General features: G+C 37.5%; 1 protein-coding gene across 1 annotated transcript; it reads left to right on the top strand.

Annotated features, from left to right (window-relative positions):
* The first annotated feature begins 1,596 nt into the window (after nt 1–1,596).
* LOC111583813 (tetraspanin-8) lies at nt 1,597–17,544 on the top strand. Its single transcript, XM_023293056.3, has 8 exons — nt 1,597–1,756; nt 11,719–11,781; nt 12,617–12,736; nt 12,891–12,965; nt 13,050–13,145; nt 13,377–13,490; nt 14,273–14,356; nt 14,451–17,544. Exons 1-8 carry the CDS (start codon nt 1,700–1,702, stop codon nt 14,523–14,525), a joined length of 684 nt encoding a protein of 227 aa, XP_023148824.1. The 5' UTR covers nt 1,597–1,699; the 3' UTR covers nt 14,526–17,544.
* Nucleotides 17,545–21,923: the final 4,379 nt, after the last annotated feature.

Genomic DNA, 21,923 nt, shown 5'->3' with positions numbered 1-21,923 from the left:
ATATTAATAATATAAGTGTACGACATGAAAATGCTTGTAAATAAAACTGCAACTAAAAATTAGACTTAAAAATGTACCTAGGATGAATTAAGGAATGAATCTGGGTGTCGCTGCAGTAAAATTAGTTTTGGCACAAGTTAGCCAATGTTAGCATGATAACATGCTAAAATAAGACTTAAATATTTAGCTGCAAATTTAGCAGCTAAATGTTTACATCTCATTGTAGCACAGCAGCTAAATGTTGACATATTAGCACAGCAGCTAAATGTTTACATCTTATATCTGCATGTTAACCTAACATGCTAACATGTTAATATGAGATGTAAACATATAGCATCTAAATGTTTATGTCTTATATCAGCATGTTAGGCTTATATGCTAATATAAGATGTAAACATCCATCCATCCATCCATTATCTATACACCGCTTAATCCTCACTAGGGTCGCGGGGGGTGCTGGAGCCTATCCCAGCTGACTCGGGCGAAGGCAGGGGACACCCTAGACAGGTCACCAGTCTGTCACAGGGCCACATACAAAGACAAACAAGCACTCTCACATTCACACCTACGGGCAATTTAGAATAATCAATTAATCTCAGCATATTTTTGGACTGTGGGAGGAAGCCGGAGTACCCGGAGAAAACCCACGCATGCACAGGGAGAACATGCAAACTCCATGCAGAAAGATCCCGGGAAAGCCGGGACGCGAACCAGGGACCTTCTTGCTGCAAGGCGAAAGTGCTAACCACTACGCCACTGTGCAGCCCAAGATGTAAACATTTAGCTGCAAATGTTTACGTCTTATATTAGCCTAACATGCTAATATGAGACGTAAACATTTGCATCTAGATGTTTATGTCTCATATTAGCATGTTGGCATAATATTACATGTTTAAGACGTAAACATTTGCAGCTAAATGTTTACGTCTCATATGAGCACAGCAACTAAAAGTTTTCATCTCATAATAGCATGTTAGCCTAACATGCTACTATGAGATGTAACATTTAGCTGCCAAGCTTTCATTTAGCTGTTGTGCTAATATAAGATATAAACATTTGCAGCTAAATGTTTGCATTTTATATTAGCATGTTAGCCAAACATGCTAATATGATAATATAAAATGTAAACATTTGCAGCTAAACATTTGAAGCTCATGAGGCTGAAAACGTTATTTTTACAGTGAGAGCGAAGAAACTGTCTAAACTTTATGTTATTTTTCTGCTGTATTCTCATTGTTTCTGTTTGTTTTTACAGAGTCGGATTCATGTTTCTGGACCAACAGAGGAAACTTTTTTCCTGCCGGTTTGTATCTGGACGAGGTGAAGTTACTTAGATTAGTCAGTCACTCAAATCCTGTATTTAAGATGTAAAAATAAAACGGAAAGAAAATATGTAAATAAATAGAAAAAAACTGAGTTCTAAGCAGAGAAATGTCTCACAGTTGTGCATTTAATAAAGGATTCTCAGAGATGAAATGTTTTCAGGAAGATCTGCTGCTTTTCTGTTGCAGATAGAAGAAGACATGGGAGAGTTTCACATTAAAAGCAGGAGGCAGGACTGAAGGGAGGCGGCTTCGTCGGAGGAAACTGGTCCGACCGGCTTCTGTTCAGTCGCCTGGAGGAGCTTCTCAGTTTCTGCTTCAGTCTGAAGGACGCTGCTCTCGACTCTGAAGCTCCCGAAGAAAAAAAAACCTGAAAGATGGCTGTGAATAAATGCATCAAGTACCTGCTGTTCTTTTTCAACCTTCTCTTCTGGGTGAGTCTGAAAGAAGGAACTTGAAACTGCTGCTTTCTGATGTTGCAGGTGATTCCTAGGACAGGTGCATGACAGATAGAGCTGATGGTTCAGGTTAAATCTGTGAGTTTATGAGAGGAAGATTCAGTTTGAGTTGATTTATGGGATTTTCGTTCCAGGTAATGCCACTTTTAGCAGCAGATTAGTTCATTTTTGCTTGTTTTTGCGTCTTTTTTCCACTTTATGTCCTATTTTTTGTCTTGTTTTCCACCATCTTTGTGTCTCTTTGTGTTGTGTTTCTGTTTTTCCAGTTGTGTCGGTGGCGTAGAACTGGTTGTGTCGCCTTGCCCTCCCCAAACAAACCTTCATTCAGTTTCAGGGTGCGGTCACTCGCTCAGTCCCATCATCTCGTTTATCATCATTAGTCCAACAGTTTTCCCTACAGTCTCCTCAGAAGCCACTTTTTTCTTCACTTCTTCAATGAAAACTTTCATTCAGTTGCTCAGATTCTCTACCTGTTGCTCCACGTTTCCCCTAAGTTGTTGCTCAATGCCAACATGACGCCACTTGTTGCAGGTTTTTCTGATGAATGCTAAAGGAAAACCACATTTGTTGTTGTAAAAGTTGGAGCGACCAAAGGAATGTCTCAATCAGATACTGTTTTCTTGGATTATACACACCTCAAATATACTGAAGTTCTTAAAATCAGTCCAGTGGGTGTTTGACAATGGAATAGGACATTGGCAATATGTTCTTTAGGTGTTCAAGAACCTTGTTGTAGAACTTAGAGAACCTGTATTCTCTACATGATGTCAGTTAATGTATTGTAGACCAGAGAGCATTGTGGGGTGGGGGTGGGCTTGTTTAGATAGTAAAGGGGCACCATGACAAAGACTTCGGTGGTGGTTAATGACCTCCAGCCAGAGCTAGGCTGAGCACAGGAGAAAGGTCCACCATTTAAGATTTTTGCTATTATTCAATCAATTCAAATATTCAAAATAATGTCACAAATTCTGCTGTCTCTTTGTGACACCTGTGTGAAATCAGATGTTAACCAGGTGTTCGACTTAGATTTGTGTCGATCTTTTGGATCTGGACTTCCCTAGAATTTATCAGGTGTTTTATCAGACTTTAGCACTGGAGTTATGTCTTGACCCGCTAAAACGATATCTAGGAGTTGTTAGAGTTGCATTGGTGCTGGTTTCAAGTGTGTATGCTAAGCTAGGCTAACGGTCTCAAAAGAAGGATCTTTCTTATTCTCTTAGGAAGGCGGAGCAGCAGAAGTCCTCCATGTGCTTTGGCAAAGTAGTTGACTCAAGAAATCTAGTGATGTAGTAACTAATAGGGCTGGAGCTACTTTAGCTGGTGAGCTAATGGCTACAATATTAGCCTGCTACGCTAATGCTAATCAGCCATGAGAGATTTCGAAGATTCCCTCCTGACATTTTGTTCATTCAAAAAGGAAACTAAAGCTCTCAGAGCAAACAAAACTTGCTGACTAGCTCTTTAGCCTAGCTCGTTTGCTAACTGGATAATGGGTCCACATACATTATTTAAACACCTTTATTGTTGATGACAGACTCAGTTCTCCTCAGCATGGAGGACACTGACTGTCTACAGACATGTTCTGCCATTCTTCCTGCTGGAGGAGTTGTGTTCTGGATTTTTCTTTCAAATACCTCAAAGGTGTTTTGTTGGAACTCTCATGTGAGTTTGTTCTTTGGATGGTTCACCTGCTGGAATATTCCTCTCCTTCCATCTTCTGCATTCTGGGAGTCGTCTTCTCAGCCAGTAATTTGGTTTATCCTCAGACATTCATGGTCTCCAACACCTTTGGTACTGATGCAGCCCCATATCATCACACCAGGACTTTCACAGTGGATGAATAGTCCTGATTACTAGTAGTCAGGACAATTCATCTATGGATGAATAGTCCATGTGGTCAGGTTCAAACATCCTGGACTCCATCTGAGCCCAACTAATTTATCTTCATCTGACCAAAGAATGTTCTCCAGCATTCATCAAGGCTTCTTTTCATGTTCTGTAGTTTCATCTGGAAGTTGAGTTCTGAGCAGCAACCAGGTTTTGTTCTTGTCCTCTGTCTATAGAGGTTGATGTTCTTCACTGTCAGATCTTCACACTAACTCTGGTTTTCACTGATAACTCCTGGACCAAGTCTGAAGCAGCTGTGGTTTGGTTTTTACAGCTGGATTGTGAAAGTAGTTCACTGTCCATGGAGTCATTTTAGGAGGACAACCACTGATTAGTGGTACTACGGCTCCTTCTAGACCTCCTGATTACCGCTAACATCTTCTGGGATTCTTTTCCATCTTTATAAAGTTTCACAATCATGTTTTACGGGTCCTCTGGAAATTCTTTTCCATATCAAGTCTATTTTCACATTTTTTTAATGTAAATTTGTGAAACTTTTGAGTAATTTTTTAACATTTTTTTTCTTTTTTTGGGAAACTTTTTGAGTCACTGTGGATCAATTTAAAGACTTTTTGGACAAGTCTCAAGTCATTTTGGATAAGTTTTGAGTCATATTTGCAAAATTTTCAGTAATTTTAGACAAGATTTTAGACAAGATTTGAATTTTTTTTTTTTTTAAATTACCAGTTTTGGACACATTTTGATTCACTAAGTAATTTTGGAAAATGTTTGAGTCATCTTGGACAAGATTCAGATCCTTTTGGACAAATCTTGAGTTATTTTGGACGAATTTTGAGCAGCCGATTTTTCAGAATTTGCACTTTTTTGTTCTCTTGTGGAGCCATGATGTAGACATAGATCTCAGTTTTGGACCCAGTTCATAGGTCCAGAATGTTCTGCAGCTCATTTTAGGTCTGATTGGAAAACACAGGTGGACAGTTTAGTTTAAGTGATCACAGGTTTGCTAACAAGTCATTTTTTATTATTTGGGGTCAATTTGGACAATTTTTGACAATTTTTTGTTGGCGTGAACATTTCTTGAGCCATTTTGTGCAGAACTTAAGTCCTTTTGGAGAATTTTTTATCTACGTAGAGACCAATTTTGAGGCATCTTGAACAAATTTTGTGTTATTTTGGGCAAATTTTAACCTGCTTAGATCCATTTCCACCTTTGTAAAGTCTCACAGTCAGATTCCTCACTTCCTCTGTTCAATTCTTTCCTCCTGGAGCCATGATGTAGGCGTAGATAGACACAGCTCATTTTAGCACCTTGTTCATACAGTTAGAGGTCTGAATTTTTACTACAGTTTTGCTGACCTTTTAGTTTTTGATGGTTCATGAGTGGAAGTTGTTGACACTGATGCAGCTGTGAATCATTTGACATTCAGGTGAGTTTTTCCAGGTGTGTCCTTCTATTGTTTACTGTATATAAGGGCGTTTGCCATCAGCAGCAGGTGTCTGATTCCATCACACTTGTTTTTGCTCTACTGAGTCTCCACCCTGTTTGTAGATAAGAAACCAAAGACATTTCCCAAACTTTAGACATCTCCAATCACATCCTTCATGTTTGAAGTGTGTCAGAAATAATCCAAACTCAAAACCATCTTTGTGTGTTTGTCCTGCTGAGGTTATTTCAGAGTTCGGAGTCGATGTTAACCTGATTGCAGCCACTCAGCGGACATGCTGGACATGATGTGTTTAGCTCCTGATGAGGGTGGAGCAGCTCTTTACTGTAAAGCCCATTTACTGTCGTGTTTTTTTCCCCTTTTTTTCAAACTCGTGGCTCTGCAGGAGCTTTTAGCCGCTGAGTGATTCTGAACCAGAGTCCTAATGAAACCTGGAAGGAAGCCATTTATCTCCTCCTCTGTGCTCATTTGCATGAGTATGATTGTGCTGTGGAGCTCCTGTGTTTCTGCAGATCAGAATGATGATGATGATGATGGATTCTTCCTGCTCGTGTTTCTGCTGTAAACATGTTTCCGAACGCCGGCGGTTTTGCGTGTGGAAGAAACGACCGATTAACTGCAAATGTCTCGGTGCATTAAGGCTCCATAAATTATTTTGAGGGAGATGCTGCGTTCAGGAACAAACAATATCATCACACTGATAACTTTAAAAGCCTTTAAAAGCCTTTGAATATAAGTATAAAGAAAGAACCGCTGGTGAATTCTTTTGCTACTTATGGATGGAAAACTGAATGGGCAACAAAGCGACCACAATGGCATTAAACCACCAAATATTGAGGCACAAAACAACTAAAGATACTAAATTACCCAAATGTGATGCAACAAGACCACAAAGAGATGCAAAATGTCAAAAATGAGATATAAAACAACCACAGAGACATAAAAACATTCAAAATGAGATATGAAATGACCTGAAAGAGACACTAAATGACTAAAATAAAGCTCATAGCAACAAATTTGAGACATTAAATCATCAAAGCTGAGATGCAAAATGACTAAAAGGAGGCACAAAACAAAAAAAAAACACTTAAAAAAAAACCAAAAGCAGCAAAAAAGATGCCAAGTGGCTAAAATGAGGCGCAAAGCAACAAAACTGAGACACTAAATTAACAACGTGAGACGAAAAATGACCTGAGACTCAACGCAACCAATATGAGACTCAGTATGACCATGAAGAGAAGCACATTGACTAAAATTAGATGTACAACAACCACAGAGACTCAGAACAACCAAAATGAGGTACAAAACAACAAACTTCGGACACTTAATGATCAATGTGATGCAACGTGACCATAAATAGATGCAAAATAGCCAAAAAGCAGGTGGAAAGTGTCAAAAATGCGACTCCAATTAACCAAATGAGACACAAAACAACAAAACTGAGATTTAAACTGACTAAAGCGATGACGAAAATAACCACAAAAAGATGTTAAGTGACTAAAATTAGATGTCAAACAACGCAAAATGTGATTCAAAATGAGAATAAAGAGAGAATAAACACTATTTGTCTGGTTTTAACTCCTGGTAGATTTTCTGCTCAGTGGCTTCAGGACTGAACACACCTTAACTGTGGTTTTTGTTGCATCACTGCTGGAATTGTGAAGCTTCTGACGGATTCACAAAGAATTCTGTGGATGAGTTATTATCTCAGTTACACAATGACTCACACTATTGTGTTACTGTTGAGTCACCACCTGCTCCACTTTAACTCACCGTTCACCAGGTAGTAATTACTGTTCACTGGAGAGGAAACTCATGCTCAGTTTAACAGGTTTTAGCTGCTGCTGCTGATGTGAAGTATGGTGGTGGCAGCATTATTATATGAAGCATGGTGGTGGCAGCATCATGATATGAAGCATGGTGGTGGCAGCATCATGATGTGAAGCATGGAGGTAGCAGCATCATGATGTGAAGCATGGTGGTGGCAGCATCATGACGTGAAGCATGGAGGTAGCAGCATCATGATGTGAAGCATGGTGGTGGCAGCATCATTATATGAAGCATGGTGGTGGCAGCATCATGATGTGAAGCATGGTGGTGGCAGCATCATTATATGAAGCATGGTGGTGGCAGCATCATGATATGAAGCATGGTGGTGGCAGCATCATGATGTGAAGCATGGTGCATGTTACCATTTTTAAAATCCATCTAACTATGATGCTACCACCACCATGCTTCACATCATGATGCTACCACCTCCATGCTTCACATCATGATGCTGCCACCACCGTGCTTCACATCATGATGCTGCCACCACCATGCTTCATATCATGATGCTGCCACCACCATGCTTCATATAATGATGCTGCCACCACCGTGCTTCACATCATGATGCTGCCACCACCGTGCTTCACATCATGATGCTGCCACCACCGTGCTTCACATCATGATGCTGCCACCACCATGCTTCACATCATGATGCTGCCACCACCATGCTTCACATCATGATGCTGCCACCACCATGCTTCACACCATGATGCTGCCACCACCGTGCTTCACAGTGGGGATGGTGTGTTTATGATCATCTTCAGTGTTTGGTGTTTTCCAAATGTAGCCTCTAATGTAGCTTTTATATTTCTGCACAGACTTTTTCCAATAATAGAAATAAAACTTCAAACACGTCACTCAGCTGTTGAACACGTTTGTTCAGGAGAGAAAAGGGCAACAAACTTTGCTTGTTTAGGTGTTAAAGGTATTAATTTTGATTTGTGGAGAGTGCAGGTCCTGTAGCTTTAATCCTGATGAATCCTGGTTTCTAATCTGACTGAGCTGAAGGTAGGCGTGCTGGGTTTGGTTGCTATGTTGCTCTGCAGGTTTTTCTCTAGAAGTGTAGGTGTTAGTTCATGAACCTCCTGTAACCAGAGACCGCCTTCAGAGAAAACACCGGCTTTGTTCCTGTCTGGTTTTATGTTTGTTTTGTTTCCACTGATAAAGTCGGACAAAAAGCGGGAAATCCCTCCTGCACCGTACGATCCAGTCTCCAGGTTACTGCTGCCGTTCCACTCGTTCGTACTTTGAACCACATGTTGACAGACGACTATCAGAGCAGTGATACCAGCTTTGAATGCAAATTTTTCTGTAGAAGAGGTATGAAGTGTGATAGATGCAAATTGGAAAAAGCTACTGGAATTGATCAAATTTCCTTGATGTGACGCATGGTGACACCAGCATCATTATATGAAGCATAATTAAGGAGAACTATTGACTTCAGAAAGGCGTTTGATTTGATTAATAGAGAGGTCTTAAAATCAGATGTTAATGGAAAGTTCTATTATGCTATCAAGTCCCTTTATTAGGCTTAAAGAAATCAATTAATACCAAAGAACAACAATCTTTAGTTCCACGAAGAACCTTTTAGCAGGTGGCTCTTTAAAGAACCTCCAATGTTGCCTTGAAGAACCGTCAAAAACGGTCTTTTAGACGACATAAATGGTGCTCCAAACAACTTAAACACAAATTGGATCTTTAAGGAACCATTTCCCAGAGAAATTAGGTCACTGTGGACAACATTTTGTTATTTAGGACAAAATCTGAATCATTTTTGTGCATTTTTTTTGTCATTTTGGACACATTTTTTCACATTTTAAGACATTTTAGGGTTTAGCTAGCAAAAGGGCACCATGACAAAGGCTTTAAGAAACATTAATGACCTCTGACCAGCGTTAATTTGTTTAAAACCAGCTGGGATTGACCAACATCCCAGTGTTCTGACTAACTGGGTCATTTTTTTAGTCCAAACCACACGTTCATTGATTAAAACAACAACTTTAAGGCTCAGAAGTTGTTTAAATCTCGTGTGTGAGAACCAAGACTGAGATTGTCGCTTCAGCAAACATCAGCCTGTGGTTTTTCTTGTTCCGCTGGTCAGGTGTTTGTGAAGGTGTGAGTCATGGATAAAACCCTCGGCATGCAGGGATTCAGTGGCTTTAAGTCGCTTCAGGCGTGGCGCTTCGAGTGTTTGTTCTGCTACTGGAAGCTCAGAGGTCACCAACTATTCCTGTCTGTTTCCGTTCATTCAGAAATGAAATCTGTCGTTCTGTCTTTATCCTCAGGTTTCCTATAGCAGTTTATTTATAGTAGAAAACACACAAATGTAGCACAGAGGGATTCAGATCATAGTAAATCAGTCAACAAATAGAAATATTGACATTCAATCAAATATTTTTGGGGTGTTTTTAGTCATTTTAGACAACGTTTTGACCTTTAGGACACATTGTGAGTGACTTTTTTTGTCACATTTAGGACCATTCTTAGGTCATTATGGACAATATTGTTATTTAGGGACTGAGTTTGAATACTTTTAGAGATATTTTTAGTCATTTTAGACCGGTTTTGGCCATTTATGAGACTTTTCAATTGATTTAAATCAAGTATTTTCCACATTTTGGACCATGTTAGGTCATTATGGACACATTTTGTAGGTATTTTTAGTTATTTAGGACACAATATTAGTAATTTTTGACATGTTTTTGGTCATTGTGGACAAATTTTGTTATTTAGGGTTGAAATTTGAATACTTTTAGAGTTATTTTTAGTCATTTTAACCAGGTTTTTGCCATGTAGGACACATTTTAAGTGACTTAAATCAAGTATTTGTCACATTTAGGACCGTTCTTGAGTCATTGTGGACAAATATTGTTACTTAGGGATGAAATTTGAATAATTATTTGGGTACTTTTAGTCATTTTAGCCAGCTTTTTTGACATTGGGAACAAAATATCTGTAATTTAGAAGAAGAGAAGCAAAACATAGAAACATATTTGTGCATCTAGTGACAAAAGTACAGAAATCTTGAGTAATTTTCCAAGATTTGTGTCATTTTTGGTGCATTTTTGCCATTTAGGACACATTTTGTGTGACTTAGATGAAGTTTTTGTCACATTTAGGACCATTTTTAGGTCATTATGGACACATTTTCATGGTATATTTAGTCATTTTAGACAAATTTTTGACATTAAGACACATTTTGAGAGATTAAATCAATATTTTCTGCCATTTTGACCCAATTTTGGTTCATTATGGACAGATTTTGTTGTTTAGGGATAAAATTTGAATAACTTTGGAGATATGTTATTCATTTTAGACAGGTTTTTGCCATTTAGGACACATTTTAAGTGAATTAAATCAAGTATTTATCACATTTAGGACCATTCTTGGGTCATTATGGAGAAATATTGTTATTTAGGGACAGAATTTGAATACTTTTAGAGAAACTGTAATTATTTTAGACTGGTTTTTTTTGCCATTTAGGACACATTTTAAGTGATTTAAGTCAAGTATTTGTTACATTTGGAACCATTTTGAGTCAGTATGGACACATTTTTTAGGCATTTTTAGTCATTTATGACAAAATAGTAATTTTTGAGAATTTTTTGGTCATTATGGACACATTTTGTCATTTCAAAGAGATGAAAGTTATAGAAATCAATCCAGTGCAAATGCCAGACGAACAAACAGAAGTTGTTTTACTACGACCTCGCTATGAACTCAGATCTGAGGCGTGTTTCTGTATTTGTCTTTGTTGTTAATCAGCAGCTTTATTTGTCTCCGTGGAAACGCAGACGCCTGACTGGTCTGTTTTCTGTGTTTGGTCTGAGGATGAAATATTGATGGTGGATCTTCACTGATGGTTGAGTGAATAATTCATGACAGTCATCGGTCAGACGAGCTGCCGTTTGTTGTTTCTGATCAGCTGCTGCTTCTGTTCTGGAGCTTTAAATTTCACATCATTTAGTTGGAAATATTGTTTGAAACAAACCTGGACAGACAGAGAAGGTAATACAAGTCAAATACACTAAATAAATTGTGTCACCTCTCAGTATTTCGAAGCAGAGCAATTGAGTATTTGAACAATTAAAAAGAAACTTTCTCAGTTTTGGACTTATGGACTGTGACTATGTCTACATCATGGCTCCACGTGGGGGAAAAAATGCCATGTTCAAAATTTGTCCAAAATAACCAAAATCTGTCCAAAAGGATTTGAATCTTGTCCCAGATGACTCAAAGAATCTCCAAAATTACTTGAAATATGTCCCAAACTGCTAAAAATGGTCCGAAATGATTCAAGTCTTGCCTAAAATTATGAAAAAAATAAAATGACTCAAAACTAATCTAAAAGGACTGCATACTCCCTCACACCCTGACCTCACTGTCACACCTCTTTGTTGTTCTTTATTTTATTCTTGTTATTTTTTATTGTATTGTTTTTAATTATTGTCGTTGATTTTTATTCCTCTGTAAAGTGTCCTTGAGTTCCTTGAAAGGCGCTTTAAATAAAATGTATTATTATTATTATTATTATTATTATTATTATTATTATTATTATTATTATTATTATTATTCAGAACAAAGAGAAAAACTACAGCCAGGACAAATATGTCTTCAGTTGACTAGAAGATCTTTGAGTTTCTTTTTGTTCTAAGTCAGACGTACAGGAAGTACCTGACCAGAGCATAAACCTGAAACTTCTGTGTTTGAGCTGTTGCAGATTTTCTCCACTAGATGTCGCCAGATTTCCATCAGTAAACTCATGTTGCGCTTGTGTTTTGTTTTTTTAAACTTTCTGTTCATTCTTTGTCTCTGCAGCTGAGTGGCTGCATCATCCTGGCCGTCTCCATCTACCTGAAAGTCAGCAAACATAACAGCAAGGTCAGTCACATCATTTATTATTTATGTTTCTTCTGCTCGTTATTATGAACACACCTCCCCAAAGACACAAAAATGATCCAAAATTGTCCAAAATGAGCCAGAATTCACCCAGAACTACTCAGAAATGATCCAGATTGACTGAAGGTTTGCAGAATGACACAAAATTAGTCCACGATGCCTCAAAAATTATACAAAATTACAGGAAATTTGTTGAAAATGAAATACAAATTGCTTGAAAATGAACCAATTTCCGAGTCAACAATTGTCTAAAATTACAGGAAAAAAAATGGTTCTGAACAGAAACCAGATTCAGTGTTTAGACTGTGACACCTGGATGGATGGAAAACTGATCTGGAGTCAGTTTTGATGAAGTTCTGAAGCTCAGAAATGATGGAAAAAGTCCATTAAAGTGATAAATCTGGACCCACCTCTATGGACTCAAGGACCTGGAATGTTCTAAGTGAGACTAAACTTTAAGATTGGAAGCAAGAAAGCAGAACATCCCCTGTAGAAAGTTCTAGAGTAGATCTACTAAGTAGGTCTACTCTAGAACTTTCTACAGGGGACTGTCTCCTCTATGGACTTCAAGGACCTGGAACTCTGGAAATATTCACAGAATGAGTGTAGAACTTTGATCATTAGTAAAGGGGGGATTTTTATTCAGATTTGGTTGGCTTTATGCAGAAGAGCCTGGAAATCTGTGGTCAACCTGACCCAGAAACACTTGTTCCCAAACCAGCCACTGGTATCGGACAGATTTGGAAACTCGGTCAAAGTTTTTCCTCCAGAACTCCATCGATCATCTGAGTTCTCACCTCCTTCCTTCTGTCCTCAGATCACTGATGAGTCTCTTCCTGGCGTCGACCTGATGATCGCCATCGGTGTCATCATCATGGTTCTCGGCTGCCTCGGCTGCTGCGGCGCCATCAGGGAGAACCGCTGCATGCTGCTGCTGGTGAGAACTTCAACTAAACTAACGTTAGGAGTCACCTCTGGACCTTATTCTAGAACGTAAACACCAGTAAATGCATCCTTCACGTTTTATCGACTATCTATCTACTCAGGGTTTGATAGAACATCATCCTTCTTCTCCTTCTGTGTTCCCTCAGTTCTTCATCAGCCTCCTCCTCATCTTCATCCTCCTGCTGGCGGCGGGAATCCTGGCGGCCGTGGCAGAGAATAAGGTCAGACAGGAAGTGACACAGGAAGTGACAGGAAGTGCCTTTTTTTCAAACAAACTGAGTTTTTCTGTTTGCATTTGTTTTCAGGTGGAGGAGTGGGTGAAGGAAAGTCTGGATAAGTTCACACCGCTGTCGGATCAAAAACCAGATGTGATAGAGGATCTGGAGAAGATGCAGAGAGAGGTAAGATGATCCACCCGGAATGAACCAAAGACGGAACCGAAGAAAAACGCAGAACAACAAACACAACGAAAAGAATTCAGAGAGAAAAGAAAGTTGTCAGAAATGTCTGTAAAGAACATGGACGGTCTGAGAGTTTTATCTTGGAGATATAAAGCAGCTGCTTAAGAGAACACGTTGGGTTCTGGTGTGTTCTTCTGGTTCTGATCTCCAGTTCTACGTTCTTTCTTCCAGCTGAAGTGCTGCGGTCTCATTAACGGACAACAAGACTGGGCGGGAAAAATTCCCAACTCCTGCAAATGCAACAGCACCGAGACCAGCACCTGTACAGGAACCTACTATGACACGGTGAGAACAGTAGAACACTAGAACACTAGAATATTACAACACTGGAACATTAAACATTAGAATAATAGAACAGTAGAATATTAGAACATTAGAATATCAAAACATAAGCACACTAGAACAATAGAACATTATAATATTAGAGCATTCGATTTTTAAAATTTATTTATTTGTTTATTTATAAAATTGATATCATAAAATTGATCATTTTTTGTTTCTTGGTTTTTGCTCGAAAACTGTTGATGTTTAAACCGAGAAACAAACAGACCCACTTTTATTTCTTTTTTGTGGGTTTGTTTGATGTTTTTTTGTTTCATTTTGAGCCAGATTTTCATTTTAAATTTTTTTAAAACGGAAAATTAAAAAAATCGGCCCGTTTGCTGTTTTATTATTATTATTTTTCAATTTTGGTTTAAACATAATAACGAAAAGTGGGCTCATCTTACTTTAAAATAAATAAATAAAAAGAATTTTAAAGATTAATAAAATTAAATAGTAAAGAAATAAACTAATTAAATAAATAAATAATGGTAAAATAAATATAAAATCAGAAAATCAGACAAATGAAAAACGTAGCTGTAAATCTGACCCTAAACCAGTTTTCTTTGGCCGACTTCATCTTTTATTGAGTTGTTGTTTTTTTTTCTTTATTTTTATTCATCTTTGGCTCTTTAATCGTTGTGTTTCACATCTTCTGTGTTGCTGTTTATCATCCTGCAGCTCTTTGGTTCTTCTGCTCTTCTTCTAAATGTGTTTTATTGATCATTTTCGTTCTCGTTCTGCAGCCTTGTGCCACTCAGATCGTCAAGTTGTTGGAGAGCAACATGGAGGTTGTGATCGGCATCGCCTTCGCCATCGCCGTCCTGCTGGTCGGACAAACTCTGTCCTACGCTGACATTTAATGGGATTATAAATAACTAAGAACCTTAAATAAAACCTGTGATGTGTTCTTCCTCTCTGCAGATCTTCGGTATGGTCTTCTCCATGATCCTCTACTGTCAGATCGGCAGGAAGCAGGAAGCCACGACGACCGCCTGAGCCAATCAGCTGCCGCCAAATCACCTCAGTGCTACTGTAACGCATCCTGGGCTTTTATTGTGAAGGAGCATGTCGATGTTTTGTCTGAAATTTAGCACAGAACCCCAATAGAGACAGGTACGGAATACCAGTGGTGCCGAAAATACAAATATGGATTAATTCCATCTAAAATCGACACGTTTCTTCTGCTCAGCCAATTCTGATTTGCTTTAAACTCTTTTGTTATAAACTATGAATGTTTAAAATGGTATCTGTAAAGTTTTAGGTTGATATATTAAATCGTTTTTAAGATTTTAGTTTAGTTTTTTTTTTTTTTTTAAAAACTACCCGTTGAAACAAAGCATTTCTCCAAAAAATCTAACATTTCTACCATTAAACAGCTTTTTAATGTCAAAAAAGATGCTAAAAATGACACAAAAAGGCACAAAGTGGACACAAAAGATCCTTAAAATGACACAAAAAGACACAAAATGGACAAAATGGTCCTAAAACAGACACAAAAAGGACAAAAAGATGCTAAAAATTTTATAAAATGACACAAAACGGGACAATAAAGATGCTAAAAATGAGACAAAACAGGACACAAAAGATACCAAAAATTACACAAAAAGACAAAATGGACACAAAAAATGCTAAAAATGACACAAAAAGACACAAAATGGAAAAATAGATGCTAAAAATGAAATAAAATGACATTCAAATCATCACTTTCGGCGGGTCTTTTCTCACGTTGAAATCTGAGAAACTATTAAAGATAAAAACCTGAAATTTTCACTTTTATTTCTCCTCATGTCACTGATTCAGAATCTGGTGTAATGGAAATTTTATTATTTGAAGCCTTATCATTTAAAGTGTTGCTTTGCTATCTGAAGATATATACATTTTTATTGTTTGATACTGATGAATGAGGAAATATATTCTTGTGCCTCTGTAATGTAACACCTGTGCAGTGTAACCTTTGAGATGGTTGAACTTTGCTTAACCCAGCCAGAATGCTATGTCTGCTGACCTTCCTATCAGACATACCAGATGGTAGAAAAGAGGTGCTGGAAGTAGCAGCCACTGATGTTGCCCCCACTTGAACCTCGCTTTTCTTCTTACTAAGCGTTCACACTTATTGTTCAAGCGAGGACTCAACGAACCACAGAGACGTTCCAGGGGGGGTAAGATGGGGGTTGTCTGAACATCCTGACATTGTTACCTTAGTTGTTAGAAAAACCGCCCTGCAAGCAGTTAAGACAGATAAGCAACTTTCTATGTGTGTGTATGTGCAACTGAAAGTATATAATGGGTTACTTCCTCTTGAGAGGCACTTGCAGTTCCTCTCTCGCTGCAATGTCACCTGTTCCATGATGCTTCAATAAAAAAGACAAAGACACTTCTGGACTCATCAGAGGTTTATTCATACATCGATCGACCAAGGCTGAACTTAGTTTTTTCCAGAACACTGGAACATTTGGACAAGTTGATCAAATAATCTCTGATCATAGGCGAGTTGAAATTTTTAACAAAATCATTTAAAGTCTCATCTTTGAGCTCATATTTAATAAAATAATCATCAACTAGTGATATTTTCTGAACCGTTTTTAGCTGCAAGTCACAGTATTACAAAACTGAATATGTAGAATGCTGTTATTTGGAAATATTTGGTCACAGAAATGAAAAGAAAGTCATTTTGGTTAAAGTTTAATAACTCATTGATCAGGTTTGTCAAGTTGAACCACAAAAACTCAAATAGAAATCGTCTAAACCGAGAAAAAAACAGTTTCAAAATGGTTCCAGCATTTTAGTTTTTGTGATGCAACTTGTCAAACCTGCTCAATCAGGTATGAAAGTTCAACAAAAAGAATAACTTTCTATTCATTTTTGGGACCTAATATTTCAAAGTAAAAGTCTTTTTTTATGTTCAGTTTTGTATTATTGTGACCTGCAGCTAAAAATGGTTCAGAAAATATGATTAGTTAACTGTTATTTTTTAAAATATGAGCTCAAAGATAAGACTTTCAATGACAGGAACTCAATCAGAGATTATTTAATCTATTTGTCCAGTATTTCAGATTCTGAATCAACGACGTGATGAGAAACAACAGAAAATTTCAGTTTTTTTTCTTTAATAGTTCCTCAGATATTTTTGTTCAAACAGCCCCGAAAAGATGTTCTGAAAGTGTGTCGACGGGCAGTTTTTAAAAACGTAATTATCTTGGAAAATGTCTAACATATGAAGCTAAAATTTTGCAAATATCTTCTTAAATATCTATAATTTATGCTCTGAAAGTTTCAGGCAAATTTAGAGATAATTGAGGAGAAATTGTTTGAAAAATTTCAGGATTTTAGATGGAATGAAGCCGATTTTTTTTTTTTTTGGTAAAATGTCAAAGTTTTAACTTTTTAGGAATTTTACGGGCATTTTAACAAAGCTGTAAAACATTAACACTGTTTTGTCCACATTTCCGTTCACATCATGGCCTGAAAGAACAATAATTATTATTTGTATGGAACACAATTCCTGCCAAAATATAAATATACCCTACACAAATCATTTTACGAATCTCAACTTGTATTTTTAGTTTTCTTCATGTGCTTATTTTTTCTTTTTAGTATTTAATTAGAAAAAGGAAATCTGAAGTCACAGCTACAGGTATATTATAGTTATATGTTTTGTGGCACAAATGTGCTTCCGTACTTTATATCAAAGCCCTCCATCCACACGCCTTTCAAAATAGAAGACATTCCAACAAAACAATAAGCTTTAAATTTGACATTATTGATGTTATTATTATAAAAGTAAAAAAGTTTAAAGATGTTTGAGTGAAATTTTGTGTCTTTTTCCTGCTGATTTTATTTTTGTTTTTAGTCTGGCACTGGTGTTTTTATTTTCGTGTATTTTTGGGGGGGCGGAAATCGTACCAAAGGCCTCGTAACATTTGCTTGCTTTTATCTCATGATTCTCTCATAATGAAATAAAATGAAGCAGAAGAATATATATTCAGATCTACTGAAATAAAAATGGTCTCAAGTCTCCCGTAATTCTTTTGATTTTGTGTCACGAGTGGGCTTCCGTACCCCACTCGTGATTAATTTAATGCAAACTTAACTCATAATTTCCTAAAAAATGCTGCTTTTTCACCAGAACCTAATAACATATATTCACAGTTTGGTTCCAGTTAGTGTTAGTCGAGTTTTTAGAAAATAAAATAGTAAATTATGTTTTAAAGCAGGTTATTTTTTGAATTTTTCACAACTTTGAGTTCAGACTTAATTGGTAATCAATGAATATTTATTTAATTGACATTTTAGTTTGAAATTACTTAGTTTGAAATTCACCAAATGGAATATTTCCTCAGAGGCGACCAATTTTAGACACACAGAGAACTGATTTAAGGGAAGTTTTGGTGTTATAATTGTCCAAAATGCTCATAGAATGTCATTTTTAAAGAAAAATTACCTTAAAATGTTTATATAAATCTTGTGTTGCAGATATCTGCAGCACATAAGACCAAACTTTGCATCAGTATCCTCAAAACTGCAGGCGTATTTGAGTTTTTTCACACTGAAGGACCAAAATAATTGAAAAAAAAAAACACAAAAGAGTGAAGAACAATAGTGGGATCGGTTGGTTCACCTTCTTTACACTGGAGCCAGAGTATTTTGGGATATTTGCTGGGTCGTGTTTCACCACTAGGTGGCGCTGCAGCTATCAGATTTGGTTTCATGAAGTGCTAATTAATGGGGAAGTTGTGCACCAAGTTTCAGTCTTGTGACTTGTGTCGTTTTTTAAATATTAAATGTTTTATCGGAAGCGTCCAAAAAAATCCCCACAGGCCTCCATTCAGAACCTTCTTTAGACTGGAGCCAAAGTCTTTTGGGACTTTTTTGTTGGGTCGTTTCTCACCACTTGTTGGCGCTGCAGCTGCTAGATTTGGTTACATGAACTGTTGATCAATGATGAAGCTGTGCACCAAATTTCAGTGTTTTAACTCGTATCGTTTTTGAAATATTAAATATTTTATTGCAAGCGTCCAAATATCCCCATAGACCACCATTCATTGTGGTTAATAGTAAACCTCTGGAAGAATGTTTTTTTCATTTGTATTTGAGTTATTTCATGCAGAAAATTTAAAAAAAAAAACATTAAACAAGAGTGGAACCAACAGTATTTCTGCTTTCTTTACACTAATTGACCCTCTCAGACTCAGCTGGAGGCCCTCTGAGGTGCCGCGGGCCTCATTTTGGGCACCAGCCGTCGTCTGTCGTTGGGAATCTGTTGGAGCAGGCTTCAGTTTAAAGACGTTTTACGGTTCTTCCTGCTGTCCAAACACCATAAATGATGAAGGGAAGCTTCGTCCGTTGAAGGCGACGTCGTTAAAATGTGGATTTTTCTGACAAATGCCAGAACTCATTTCTTCTTCTGTTTCCACACAAACATTTCTTTTATTACAGGAATAAAGTCTCAAGTGGCTTCAGTTGATCTTCACCGAACCACAGAGCAAAAAGGACGTATTTCTGGATGATTAAATGTCTCTTTAATCCACACTCAAGATAAATAATCTCGGAGAGAAGCAAATTCACTCATTCTTTGGTTTGTTTCAAGTATTTTTGTGCTCATGTGGAGTTTCTATCTTTGCAAAATCTTTAAAAATCAAACAGATTTTCCTCAATTCCAGTTTAAAGATGTAATACACACAAAGAAGGATGAAAACACCTTTTCAGAGAAAGTTCTGAGGTATTGACCAACATCAGTATTAACAGTTTTTCTGTTTTCTTTGCTTCCAAATGGGATGAAACTTGATCGACAGCAGCTGACGTGAAAGAATGATCGGAACTTTCCCACTTGAAAACAGACTTTGAACACTGAAAATAGATTTCTTCATTTTACTGTGGCAGATGGACCAAGTTTTCTTTGTTAGTTGTTGGTGACCAATCGGTTTTACGTCCGTTTTTTTCTACTCATCTGCAGAATGTTGCCTAAATCGCCACCGTATAATGAAAGAAAACTAACATAACTTGTGTTTTCTTTTTTGCTAAAGTTTTTATGCAACATTTCAAAAGTTCCCTTTAAACTTGCTTCTCTTTCATGAATCTGAAGTCCTAACGGCGCCCTCTGGAGGCTGAACTACACTCCAACACATAAACGTGTCGAGTTGACGCCTCATAGCATCAATAAAAACAAGATTTCCCCCTTTTATCGAGCTGCTGTGATGGATGTTTATGGTTTAATACCGACTGTGTGGCTTCATCTTCACTATCAGGGTGGAGACTGAAGACACGTGGAGGTTTCTAATAATACTGGGATGTGCCGGGAAATGATTCTGTTTATGACCGTCTGTCTCTAACACACTACAGTTTGGACATAAACACTCGATCAGTCCGTCGTCTGCAGTTATTTTTAGTCTAAAGTCAACACAGCGCTGAGCTTAGTGACGCTGCTGGATTCCTTTCTGTTGTACTCGACTCAACGGGCTGCACCAAACACCAGAGATATGAAACGAAACGAATGGTGGAAGATGAAGAAAACTAAATAACTTCAAACCAAAAAGAACAACTGTAAATATATGTCATAGAAAATATCTATAGTTTCTGTTATTCTGACTTACTGAATCCAGACTGCGGGTTTAAAACCACTATTGATCGGTGCTGCCGTTTTCAAAATACATGACAAACAACACCAGAGAAGGCAACCTAAATGCTAAAAAGCTGCCCTGATAGTTTTTTTTGGATGAATTGTTTGTTGTAATGGGGTTGATTGTTTTTTTAAAATGGAAATGTTCCACCAAAACATTTTTGCCTGCCTTTATTTTGAGTGGACGCCATTGGAGTGTCCTGCTTTTAGCCCCGCCCAAGTTTATTCTGATTTTTTATTCTGGTTTAAAGAATTGAAAACACGCCCAGCGGGGTTTTATTTTTCTCCAATAGCAGAGTGACAATGAGAGATGCTGTGTAGAATGGTCTGACTACACTTCATTATCGCCTTATTATCATAGGTATCATAGATTACCTGCCACCTACAGTGATATAGATTATATACAGCGCTATGTAAAATGGTCTGGCTGCACTCCAGCTGGATTTGGATTGCACATCATTATATCTATGATATCAATCTGCTGTCGGACCATTCTACACAGCGCTTTGGAGAATCTTTATCAATGTAAATTGCAGGTAGTCTATGATAACTATGATAGTAAGGCTCAGTCAGACCATTCTACACAGAAGCGCCATGTAGAATAGTCTGACTGCACCTAATTATCATTTTACACACTTGTGAATGTTCCGGCTCTGTGAAACCAAGCCTGTCCAGCCTCATATAATAAATTTATGTTTTTCCCCTATAGTAGAATGGTAGTGAGGAGTAGCCAGACCATTCTACACAGCGCTGCGTAGAATGGTCTGACTGCGTCTAATTGTCACGTTGCATATTTGTGAATGATCTGGCTCTGTGAAACTATGTCTATCCAGCCTCATAGAATAAATTTATGATTTCTCCCTATAGCATAATGGTTGTGAGGAGTAGCCAGACCATTCTACACAGTGACAAAAGAGTAACGGTAAAGCAACAAAATAAATAGCAAAGATATGTTAATTAGAAACGTGTACAGAGATAGCGTGGCGTGCAATCAGAGCTAACGTTAGCAACACTAGCCGCACAGCATGCTAACAGTTAGGATTTATTGTTGTAAAAGTGGGTGTTCAGTTCCTGAGATGCAGGCAGCACCTGAAGACTGTTGTGTTCACTCTTACAGCCACCAGCAGAACATTTGGTGAGTTTTGCATCATTTTGTATCACTTGGTGGTGAATGTGTACAACTTTCTGGTTAGGTTGTCACGTTTTTGGTTGTTTTATGTCATTTTGTGGTCATTTTGGGGTATTTTTCCCTCACATTTTGATGACTTTGCATCACTTTGTGCTCATTTTGTGGTTGTTTTTCATCACATTTTGGTCATATTGTTTCCTTTTGTGCTAATGTTGTATCAGTTTGTTGTCGTTTTATCGTTTTGTGGTTGTTTTACATCATTTTGTGTCATCATTTTGAGCTCATTTTGTGGTTATTTTGTATTTTCCATGATTGTTTTATCACTTTGTGGTCGTTTGTTGGTCATATTTCACATTGCGATCATTTTGTACCTGTAAGGACAACTATTGGTTACTCAGTCTTCTTATTTTAACAACTTTAATTTTACATTTTCAAGTTTAAAACAACCACAAAACACAGTAAAAATGGATTTCCACCACGTGGGAGTGTTAAAGACGTTCGTCCAGCTGCTCCTCCGTCACACTTCCCGGTTCCATCGTTGGTCACTTTCATTTTCTCGCATCTCTTCCTGTTTTATTTACTTCACATCTTCTTAATTAGATGTAATCATTACCTGGGCTAACCTCCCCTCTTTTCCTCCCTCATCCTC

This window comes from Amphiprion ocellaris, chromosome 21, assembly GCF_022539595.1.
Source record: "Amphiprion ocellaris isolate individual 3 ecotype Okinawa chromosome 21, ASM2253959v1, whole genome shotgun sequence".
Lineage (NCBI taxonomy): Eukaryota > Metazoa > Chordata > Actinopteri > Pomacentridae > Amphiprion > Amphiprion ocellaris.
The sequence above is the reverse complement of the archived record's forward strand: the minus strand, read 5'-3'. Positions and strand labels throughout refer to the sequence as shown.